This window comes from Gossypium arboreum, chromosome 13, assembly GCF_025698485.1.
Source record: "Gossypium arboreum isolate Shixiya-1 chromosome 13, ASM2569848v2, whole genome shotgun sequence".
NCBI lineage: Eukaryota > Viridiplantae > Streptophyta > Magnoliopsida > Malvales > Malvaceae > Gossypium > Gossypium arboreum.
In genome coordinates, this window is record NC_069082.1 from 125,050,866 (window position 1) to 125,063,091 (window position 12,226).

Consider the following 12,226-nt stretch of genomic DNA (forward strand, 5'->3'; position numbering starts at 1 on the left):
TTATAATATAATGTCAGTTTGTTATTTTCATATAATACTCACAAAAAGTGTTGTTATTTTAATTTTATGGATTTAACAACTATCGTTTGAATTATGATTAAAATTTTAAAATTCGAAAAGTACAAGAATTAAATATGACCGAATTGAAGAAAAGAAACTAAACCTACAACTTATGCATAGTACAAGACTGATAGTAGTGTTAAAGTTGAATTACGATCATTTGCCCGATCTCATTTGTAACGATAAGTTGTCATTTTGTTATATTTGGAGAAAATGATGAAATATGATCTTCAAGAAACCCTATTAAATACACGAGAAAACTTAAAAGAATTAATATCCGACACTTACATCCAAATTCTAAGTAATCTAACTAATTAGAGCATGAATTAACCTTCTTCACCATGCCACTATCAAGCTATAACATAAGGTTTTTTAATTATATTTTTCTTTCCCTTTTGCGTTAGTATTAAAGAAATCTTTGAAATTAATTCAAAATCAAATAATCAATATAAAATTTAAGAAAGTACATCTTCTTCAATTGTGATGAACCAAACATCATAAATGGAGAAAAATTGGAACCAGTTAGTCCGTGATGAAGCAAAAAAGGAGGCCCAATCTCATGTTTTTGGCTTGGAATTACGTTTTTAAAGTATATTAATTTGGAGAAACTTAATGTGATCAATCAAAGTAGTAATAGAATAATTGTGTTATGAAACTTTCTTGCCATTGCAATGTCAATCTGGGTAAGCAAAGCACCTAGATTTATAGCATCTACAATCACAACTTTGTTGCCTTCATCGTACGGTTCATATTCAAGAACATAAAAATCAAGCATTTCACCAAGCAATTGTAGCTGTTGAGATGCAAACGGGTGGTTTATATCCTCAATTTAGAATGTTAAAGTTGAATAAATAAGTGACTAAATATGTAGCTTGCCCTTAAATTTTTTGTCTTCACCAACCTTTACCAGTTGCAATTTTTTTTCAACGGTTCAGATCAAAATTTTAAAACCCACCCCATATCCAACGGCACAGATATTTTAGAGCTTACAGAAACCCTAGGAATTTTACAGATTTAAGTCCCAGCCAAGGGAAGTCAACTATCAAATACGATCTACCGCCACCAAGATATCTTGCTCAAAGAAAGAAAAAGAAAATCATTTGTGAGTGCTTCATTGATTGCCTTGCTTTCCCCTACATTTATGGCGGAAACGTTTCTGTTCAATATTGCAGAAAGGGTTGTCGAGAAAATTGTCAGTCTCACTGTAGACGAAGTTCGCTTGGCGTTTAATGTCAAAACCGATCTGAAAAAGCTGGAGGACACCATGATCAGCATTAAAGCTGTGCTCTTGGATGCCGAGCGGCAACAGCACCAAAATGAAAAGCTGCGTCTCTGTATGTGGAAGCTCAGAGACATCTTTTACGATGCTGAGGACGTTATTGACGATTTCAAGTGTGAAGCTCTGCGCAAACAGGACGCCATCAATCATCCCAACATCAACAACTTAAAGGTGCGAGTTTTAGGTTCCTTTCGTTTGCCTCTTTCATTCTCTTTAAAAATGAGTCATAAAATCAAAGACATCAATGGGAGACTAGGCGAATTTGCCACTGAGTGGAACAGTTTTGATCTAAGACAGTGTAATGACAGCAGACATGTTTTTCGCAGAGAGACCATCTCTTTTGTGGATTCTTCTGATGTTATTGGTAGAGATGAGGATAAAGAGAACATAATTAGTATGTTGATGAAACCAAGTGAGGATCGAAATGTCCCTGTCATTCCCATTGTTGGAATTGGGGGTTTAGGAAAAACCACGCTCGCGCAATTGGTATATAATGACGACCGAGTTACTAGCTTTTTTCCTTTGAAGATATGGATCTATGTTTCTGAGGAATTTGATCTTTCTAGATTGCTCAATCTGATTATTCAGTCTGTAAATGGAGTAAAATGTGATGATTTAACACTTGAAGTCTTGCAAGCTCGTTTGAGAAGCCTTTTGAATGATAAGAAGTTCTTGCTCGTCCTGGATGATGTGTGGAATGAAAATCAAGCAAAATGGGTTGGCTTAAGAAATTTGTTGAGATCGACTGATGGATTTTCTCCAAGCAAAATTATTGTTACCACTCGGAGTTTGAACGTGGCCTCGATAATGAGTTCAATTCCCCCTTATATATTGAAAGGTCTCCCTCTTGAAGACTGTTTGACCTTATTTACAAAATGGGCTTTTAATGATGGTGATGAGACACAATATTCAAATCTCATTAGAATCGGCGAGGAGATTGTGAAAAAATGCAAAGGGGTTCCTTTGGCAGTAAGAACATTGGGAAGCCTACTGTTTCAGAAAACGGATGAATCTGATTGGATCTATATAAGAGATCAGACTGAAATATGGAGACTTGAGCAACATGAAAATGATATTTTACCTGTGTTGAAGCTAAGTTACAATCATTTGCCATCTCATTTGCAGCGATGTCTTGCTTTTTTGTCCTTGTACAGAAAGGATGAGATGTATTATAGTGACAAAGTCATCCGTCTTTGGATGGCTAATGGACTCCTTGAGCATCCAAAGCAAAATCAAGAGTGGGAGGATGTTGGCAAACGATATTTGAACGAATTACTGTCAAGGTGCCTCATCCAAAAGGAGAGGGATTTTGGCTTGTATTTTACCTTCAAAATGCATGATCTGGTACATGATCTTGCATTAGACGTGTCTCAAAAAGAGTGTAAAATAGTGAATTCTGAAACTGAAACGGTTGATGAAAATGTTCGACATTTATTATTATGTGATGATAAGTTGGTTAAAGTTCCACATGTTTTGGAGGAAATGAAAAATGTTCGAACAATAATCATCCATGATGTTTTAGTGGAATCAAAGACTTTTCATGAATCAGTTATAAATCTGTGTGTCTCCAATTTCAAGTATCTACGAGCATTAGAATTATGGGGTTCACCATTGACGGCTTTACCGAATTCCATTGGTACTTTAAAGCACTTACGAGACCTTGACTTGGGCGGATGTAGGAGTATACGTGAACTCCCGAGGTCTTTTGATAAGCTTCGCAGCTTGCAATCGTTAAATTTGGGATATACTGGTTTGCAGCAGTTGCCTGACTGTGTGCAAAGGTTGATTGAACTTAGACATCTAGTAATAACCATTAAAGCTACGCATTTGAAAGAAATACAAGCAGGATGTTGGACTTCTCTTCAATACTTGGTATTGTATGAGTGTAAGGAATTAGAATGTTTACCTGAAGGAATGCAGTATCTGAAGTCACTTAGGACACTTGTTCTGTGTTTTTGTACTAAACTTGTCTCATTGCCACGGAGCCTGAAATTCCTAACCAAGTTAGAACACCTTGCAATAGGTTGTTGCGTTCAAATCAATTTGAAAATGGAAGCAGAAGAGGAAGAAGACAAAGACCTTCAGTTGAGCCTTAAAACTCTCTCACTCGATAACTTATATGCCTTAGCAGATTTGCCACGATTGCTTCTTCAAGGATCTTCTTCCACTTTGCAGCAATTACGAATTATGCGTTGTCCAAAGTTGTCCATTCTACCAGCATGGCTACTGAATCTCACTTCTCTTCATAAACTTGAGATTGAGGATTGCGGAAATTTGTCAGCTCTACCGGAGGGAATAGACCGCCTCACCAACCTTAGAGAATTGACAATTGATGGATGTCCGGAGTTGAGCAAAAGATACAGAGAAAATGGGGGTGAAGATTGGCACAAAATTGCTCACATCCAAAAGGTTGATATTAAGGATTAAAATTGAGGTATGTGGTAAAATTGTATTTCCTCTATCAGATTTGATTTCATATTATATTTCCCCTTAGAGTAGAGTAGAGACTGTCTGTTGTTTACTTTCTCTAAAAAAGCAGGGTTTTGGTTGGAAATTTTGCATGTTTAATGTTCGTTAAGTACTCATTGTGTTTGGAAACATTGCATGTATGAAATGTGAAGATGGAGATGGAAGAATGAAGCAGAGGTTGAGGCAGGGCAGGGAAGACTTTTTCTTTATTTGCATTTGGAGTTAAGTTGTAATTCTTATAACTGAGCTTTTGCTTTAGATATATGAAATGGCTTCAAGGATGTTTGTTGGATATGTATCAACTTTTAGCTTTATGCATATTTATCTTTTCTCATCATTCCTTTCTCTTTATGGTTTAGTATCAACTAATTGTGTTTGTTTAATTTTATTAATTGTTTATTTTGTGATGGAGAAATGATGTGGTACTTATAAAATTAGTATGATAACATATTTAATTTTTAAGAATTACATACTTTATCGATTTTATCATGATTATAAAAAAAATAGTTCTAAAGAATTAAAATATATTTACAAAATTTAAAAATACAAAATACAAAATAATAAAAAATAAAAAAATGTTATTCTTACATATTAATAATTTCTTTTAAAATCTTAAAACATAATTTCAAATTAATAATTTCTTTTAAAATTTTAAAATATAGTTTGTAACTTGAAATTTCTAACCCTAAATATTGACATCAACATTGTTTTTTTTTTACTCAATGCTTTGCTTGATAGACCGGAAAAAATTGAATGTATAATTTTAAATTAAAAATTAAATGTATAATTTTGAACTAATATTCACATATTTTCTCATTTTCTCTTCTTTTATCTTTCTAATTTGAAAGGATTAAATTTTCAAAAAAAAAGTACCAAGGATCAAAACACTTTGAAAGTATCCATATTCGCATTGGTTTTTGTGAAGATTGAACACAATTTAGTTAGTTTATTTGGAGCAAACTGTCATTATTTTTAAGCTTATCTTAATCTATAATATATATAAAAGGAAGAATTTAAAATTTTTTGAATCGACGATAATATCCTTTAATGTTCATTTAATTACTAAATCGGCATTAAATAAATAATTTTTAAAAAAATAATAGAATTTTTCTTCATTTGAACTATATGGTTAAAAATATTAGATAAAATCATATCAATAATTTCTTTTATAGTAGAGTTCTTATTGGCTTGAGTTACACGAGTATATTAATTATTAATAATATATATTATTTTAAATGAATTATTATTTAATTAGTGTTATAGTTATATTATCAATTTAAATTAAGATTTATCATTATAAAAGCATTCAACAAAGGGAGATTATTAAAATTAGTAAGTTTGAACTGTCTAAAAATAATAAAGTTTCTTTTCTTCTTTTTCCATTAGTTGGTATGAAGAATGATAATGCCATTAAACCGAATAAGTCTTTGAAACTAATCCGAGATCGAATAATCAATAGCTATACCAATGTAGAAACCAAGAAAATGCATATTCCTCAATTGTCAATGATTGATAAATGATTAGTACATGAAGCAACAAAGAATGCCATGATACTGTCAATGATGTTTACCTGGGATTTTCTTATCTTGATTGTCTTCATGTTCACCGTTAACACTCGCATCACCGGTTTGCTTGGATGCTGTTGAATCATGAGGTGGTGGTCCAGTAACTGACTGCTGATAAAGAACCCCTCCGGGCAGCGTAAAGAGGAGGCAAACCAAACTGAAAGGTGTGGCATGTTTATCCCCAATCAATACATTGATCATAACTGTGAGGAACTTGTTAACAACAGTGGTCACAATAAATGCAGTGGCGAAGACCGCCTTCCTAGCCGCGAATCCGAAGAAACTAATGAGCAAAGCGAACAAGCATGACAACAATACAACAGTAAACAATCTAATTCCTAAGAACAAATTAACAAAATTCACTATTGCACTAGCAGATCTAAATTTGCTTGAAGCTCGTAAAAGTTCAAATCCAGATTGTTGAAGCACCTCAAGTACCATCGGCGATAGTTGCCACCCTGCACTATCAGATTGTCTACAGAGTTCAAGATCATGCTTTCAATCTTTCACGACATGGAACAGGAGACTCTTTGCTTATTTCTATAAATACAAATGATCAACCCCATTATGGTCACGTTCCTAAGCAAATTCCAAAAAAGGAACTCATTAAATCTCTCCTAGAAAAATGGGTTACCAACTATGAACAACTTCATGAACATAGTCAGCCCATTCAGTCTACCAAAAGTCAAATTATATCTAGAGGAGATGGAACTATAGAAATAAAGTTTGATTACAATCATCTTCAAAGTCCAAAGGTCCTTCTATTTTTCCTACGTTATTAATGATGCAACCAATAGGAAGTCCAACGATTGGTCATGATAGTGAAGACCCTAAATGTTGCTGTGATCTTTGTGAGCCTGGTCGTGAAAGAAATTTAGTATAAAGTTTTTTTGCTGATGGAAAACCTTTGTAGATGTTCAGAGATGAAAACACTGGACATTGTCCATGGGATATCAATTGTTCATGTGAATTATGTGCTGATGACAAATTCAGTGCATGGATTGATGGTATGGATCATTCCGCTTAAAGCCAGGGAAAAAGAAAAACAAAAAGTCCACTCAGTCAGAATTTTGCAAAAGATGGATGGAAGGAGATCCAAACATCGGGCGACTTGGTGAAGATAATGGTAAATTTGTTTACCTTGTAGATTATTCAGTTAATTTACCATCACCAGTCTAAAAGGTTTCTCTAGAACTTTGTAATTCCCTTCCTCCAAATCAAAAACCACCTTCTTCACAAAATTCTGTTTTTCAAAGAAAACAAAAACCTTTTCCCCAACCATGTTACAAAAGATCAACAAATGGATTCAGAAAAACCCTTTGCCTGAACAAAAAACAATTCCTGCATGTATGTTACAACCCTCTGCAAAAACATCATATGACAAAGAATTTCCATCCCTTGATGAATATACTGAGAAAAATTACACTAATGCACCAAAAATCCCTTTAAAAATCCAGACAAATATTTCTGGCGCACCTGCAAAAATAAGTGCCGCAGAAGCCACCCTCAAATGGCAGACTAAAAATTCTCTGGCTCAAAATTACGTTCTAAAAAAGATTGATTCAAAGATCTCATGTAATGACCCAAATTTTTCTGTTACCGAAAAAGTGTATTTTCAAGTCTCCGTTTCTGAAAAATGAATTCGTAAATATTTATTAAAAATAGTTACGAAGTAAAATGAGTGATTAATTAGAGTTTAATTAAGTGAATTTAATTTAATTAAGAGTGATTAGGGAAAAATGATTAAATTGAATGAAGTGAGAAAGTTTAATTATAGAATAAAAAATGAAGGGACTAAACTGGTAAATAAGCCAAAAGAAGTGCCAAGTGTGTGATAAAAATAAAATACATGTGTACTAAATATTATACATACATTTGTAATATATGTATGTATTTGCTTATTATTTAAGTAAATATTAATGTATTTATTGATATTATATGATAAATAAATACAAGTAAGACAAATGTATGGTGCATATGGTGACATGTGTGATACTAATATACATACATTTGTAAAATACATGTATATTTACTTATTATATAAGCATATTATTAAATTATATATTATTATTAAGTAAAAGATATTTATATAATAAATAGATTAGAGAAAAACAAGTGTGATAATATAAATGGATACAAATGTTAAAAGAATATTTGTTATTAAATAGATTTTATAATAGATATTTATTATGTTATTATATATATATATATATATATATATATATATATATATATATATAAACAAAACAAATGAAATAAAGGAAATAAAGAGAGAGAAACAGAATGTGGAACGAAAAGCAGGGGAAGGAAAGAAAAAAAAGAAGAAAAGAAACGAAAAAGGAGAAATAGGGATTTTAAAGTTTGGAAGTTTAATAGGTAAGTCAATTTAGTCCTTTTTACATAATTTTAATGTTTTAAAAGCTTTGGAACAAGATTTTGATGAAATTAAGTTGATATTTTGAAAGTTATTAGATTTCTAGATAATGTCCATGTTGAGTAAAATGATGAAATAAGGGTTAAATTGATAGAAATTCAAGTTAGAAATGAAATAAGGATTGAATTGTAAAGTAATTCATAAGTTTTATGTTGAAGGGCTAATTTGAGGAAATTTCGAAACTAGTGACATAAGCTGAAAATTTAGTAGTTAAATTTGAGTTTGGATGGAACTTGAATAGAAATAGAGTATGAATTAAGTTAGTAAAGTGAATGAATTAGTTAGGATCTAATTGAAAATAAGGTGTAAATTGAATAGAAATTCAATTTTTTGTTATAATGAGTGCTGAACATTAATGGTATAATTATTTTAATTCCCGTAGCTAATGTTGTCTCGGGAAATCTCAGCTAAGCAAGGAAAAAGACAAAGACAACAGGAGTTAGCTCGGAAATTATAGTTTGTATTTCTATAATCCGAACTTAGTTATTAATTGTTATATTTTATTTAAAGTATATGGCAAATGTTAAGGTAAGAATTATTGTATTTTATGATTGAAATGGATTAATTGGTATATGTTGAATTTATTGAACTTATATGAATATATGTGATTGATGTGGTATTGAATATGAATGTATGTTATATTGAAAATATATTGATTTTGGAAATAATAAAATTGATAGAAAAATGTGATTATTGTGAAATTAAATATTTATAAGTGAAAAGTGAATCAAATTATATTGAATTGAAAATATATAGTTAATTAATTAAAATATGAATTAATTGAAAATTGAAAAGTGAATTAAATACCCTATTAACTAGTCGGGCTAGTTGGATATAGTTGGCATGCCATAGGATATGAAAGAGTACGGGTTTTGCCGGCTTACTGATCAGGCACTTATGTGCCGACTACTGTTACTGTTATCGATTCGGCACTTTGTGTGTCGGATATTGTTACCGTACTGTTACTGTTACTATTTCGTATTTGTCCCGATGAGGTACTCTGTGTACCGCATCGCATCGTTACTATTCCACTTTACCGATGAGGCAATATGTGCCATCTTCTTGTGTTGGTTGGATCCGTGTATCCATCTAGGTCCGAGTCATGTTAATAGGGTAAATAAAGGAACTGGAAAGATCATTATTCTTGAATAATTTAATTGTTCTTGTATATCGATTTTCTTGAATAATTGATATTCTTGGATAACCGATCAATTGATTGATCTTGAATAACGATTATTGAATAGTATTCTTGAATAAATAATTGTTCTGATTGACTGATTGTTAATGAATATTACTGATTGATTAATTGCTATTGAAAATAATAAATGATTTTGAATTTAAAGTAGACCAAAACATTGGTTGGAAAGTGAATGTTTGAATACTCATTGAGTTTGAATAGTTCAATATATATAAATTAATATGTTTTATAATTGTTTAAGTGTTCGGATTATAGAAATACCACTGAGTGTATACTCAGCGTACGGTTTGTTTCCGTGTGCAGGTTAAGGCTAGACCGTTGAATTAGCATCCCAGGCCGATCTCAAATTCAATGAGGTGAAGTATGTTGAGTATTAGTAATGGCATGTACCTAGGATGTCTTATGAGAGTCATTTAGGTTGTGAAAGTATTGATAAAATAAATAAATTATGGTTGGCAATGGTATATAGTATGAATTTGAAATTTGAAAGAAAAATTCGTAGTAATTCTAAATTAGTCCCGAATTGATTTTACTGTTCATATTGGAACGCGAGGTCCTATTAAAGGGACATCATTTTAAAATTATGATGAGTCTGAACGTTTATATTTAATTAATGTCTATATTGTACTGTACTGACTGGTAATATCTCGTAACCTTGTTCCGGCAACCGTATGAGGTTAGGGGACGTTACATATCAGCTGTTGAAGCCAAAGTAGATGACAATACAAAGATGGTGAAAGACCTTATCAATCTGCTACAAAAAAGATTGGATGTAGTAGCAAAAGAACCAGCTGCACCAAGTCAAGATTTCTTTTCTCATTTGGCACAAAGAGAAAAAGAAATTTCGAATCTCAAAGAGCAGTTTAAAATGCTCCAGGAAACCAGGAAAATCCCGGCACCATCTCCAAGGTAAGAGATAATAGAGTTGTTTCCTTCAATACGACAAAAACATACTCTTCCAACTGAAGGAGTCCACATTTCTTTTCCAAAATTTCCAGAAAGAACTAAGCCAAGTACTTATGAAGTATTTTTGGAAATTTGGAAATTAAAAAATAGGAAGCTGAGAAAAAGAAGAAGAAAAAGAAGAAGCTCACCAAGAAGAAATCAAACTTGGCAAAAGGCCAATTATTAAGAAATCACCTCCTCCAAAACAAGCTTCTAAATCTCTGATGATTCAACAAAACCAAAATCCTTTAACAAAATTTTTAAAGGATTATAAAGAATCTATGATTCTAAAGATTTCAGCTTTACAGCTTCAAAAGCAACAATCAGATACTGATACTGATTGGTCAGATTTTAGTTCATCATCAGAACCATTATCAAAAAGTCAATCGGAGGAAGAAGTCCTTTCAAAGGTATTACAAACTCACCCAAAGGTAGAACAGTCAGTTAGAACAGTCAGATGATGAAGATATGGAAGAAATACCAGAATCATCCTCATCACAACAATGTTCTACGCAAAAAACCTCTATTGGAAGAACCATTTTTACTCTTGATGATATTTCACAAGGAAAATGGCCCTATAGAATTTAGGAATTCCACTTTTGGCTGGAAACTCGCAAACTTATTGAAGAAAGTAATTGCAACATTCTTATGGAATTTGTATCCAAATTCACTAGAATGCTGCGAGATTGGTGGAATGCAATTGATCAACAAAATCCAATGCAATTTTTGGTTCTTCAAGATCTTGCCCAGCCGATTCAAATTATTCATCAACATTTTGTGGGTAATCCAGATGATCTCTTAACTCTCAAGAGACAGAGTTTTATAAGAGAAAATGTTGTTCATATAGCAAAAGAGATTTGGCAAAGCACTTTAAAGTAATGACCAAATTATTTTGTGCTTTAGGCCTAAATTCAAATTTAAAACCAGTGATTCTCTCATCCCTCCCAGATCCTCTTCAGGTTGTAGTCAATCAAGCTCTTCAAAGGCAAAATAAAGACATCCTTCAACTGACAGTTGGAGAAATTCAACAAGAAGTCTTTATTGCTTTAGAAGATATTTGCAATAGGAAGAAAATATTCAAAGATTATCTCCATGGTGATAAAAGAATTGATCGAGCATGTGATGAATATCATTTAAAGTAAAAATGCTCAAAAGATAAGTTCTGTGGTAATCATTCTAAGAAAAAAAAAACATTTCAAAAAGTATTCTTTTTCAAAGAACACAACCTCTTCAAGATGGAGAAGAAATAAGGCACAATGAAGATATTTTAGGAAAAAGCGAAAATCAACAACAAAGTCTGATCGATGCTATACCTGCAATCAAAAGGGACATTTTTCAAAAGATTGTCCGAAGAGCAAGAAGAGAGCAAAAAAGGTTGCACAAATGATTTAACAATCAAGAAGAACAATTCAATAGGAAGATGATATTCTTATATATTAATAATTTTTTAAAAAATTTTAAACATAATTTCAAATTAATAACTTCTTTTAAAATTTTAAAACATAGTTTGTAACTTGAAATTTCTAACCCTTTAAATACTGACATCAACATTGTTTCTTTTCTTTTTTTTTTTTTTTTACTCAATGCTTTGCTTGGTGGACCGGAAAAAAATTAAAGTGGTAGAAAAATTGAAAAATATAATTTTTCTGGTAGGAAAGAAAATTTGATAGAAAAAGTAATTATCTTTCTAACCATTGCTTAGTAGAGTTGAGAAATGACATGAAAGAAAATAAAACATTTGAAGAAATGTATAATTTTGAACTAACATACACATATCTCTCTCATTTTCTCTCCTTTCATCATTCCAATTTGAAAGGATTAATTTTCTAAAAAAGAGTACCAAGGATCTAAACACAATAAAAGTATCCACAAACACAATGAAAGTATCCACATTCGCATTGGTTTTTTGTGAAGATTGAACACAATTTAGTTAGTTTATTTGGAACGAACTGTCGTTATTTTTAGCTTATCTTAATCTATAATATATATAAAAGTAAGAATTTAAAATTTTTTTGAAAAGGGTTAACCATGTTTTTAGATTAAGGTACTTTTATAGTTTAAGGGATCCTCTAAATTGCATAAACCTTGATACTTTTCCTAGTGTGGCTCAAATAAAAGCATGTTTATCAGGCTTTTTCATTATCTTGATTGTCTTCATAATCATCGTTATTATTCGGTTTGCTTAATGCTATTGAATTACATATTACAGTCCGATAACTAACAATCGTTAAAAAACTCCCTTGTGATAGTGTGAAGAGAAGGCAAATAAACCGTTT

At 31.6% G+C, this 12,226-nt stretch overlaps 1 protein-coding gene and 1 long non-coding RNA gene across 3 annotated transcripts; both read left to right on the forward strand.

Annotated features, from left to right (window-relative positions):
- The first annotated feature begins 987 nt into the window (after positions 1-987).
- Positions 988-4,223, forward strand: LOC108461295 (disease resistance protein RGA2-like). 2 transcript variants are annotated; one of them, XM_053023705.1, is made up of 2 exons: positions 988-3,773; positions 3,879-4,223. In XM_053023705.1, exon 1 carries the CDS (start codon positions 1,202-1,204, stop codon positions 3,764-3,766), a length of 2,565 nt encoding a protein of 854 aa, XP_052879665.1. In that variant the 5' UTR covers positions 988-1,201; the 3' UTR covers positions 3,767-3,773; positions 3,879-4,223. The 2 variants fall into 2 exon arrangements, with proteins under 2 accessions (XP_052879665.1, XP_017616586.1); XM_017761097.2 differs by having other exon boundaries at positions 997-3,773; positions 3,961-4,223.
- Positions 4,224-7,625: 3,402 nt separating this feature from the next.
- LOC128286633 (uncharacterized) lies at positions 7,626-9,464 on the forward strand. Its single transcript, XR_008277252.1, has 2 exons — positions 7,626-7,749; positions 9,309-9,464. It is a non-coding gene; the product is annotated as an uncharacterized LOC128286633 (long non-coding RNA).
- Positions 9,465-12,226: the final 2,762 nt, after the last annotated feature.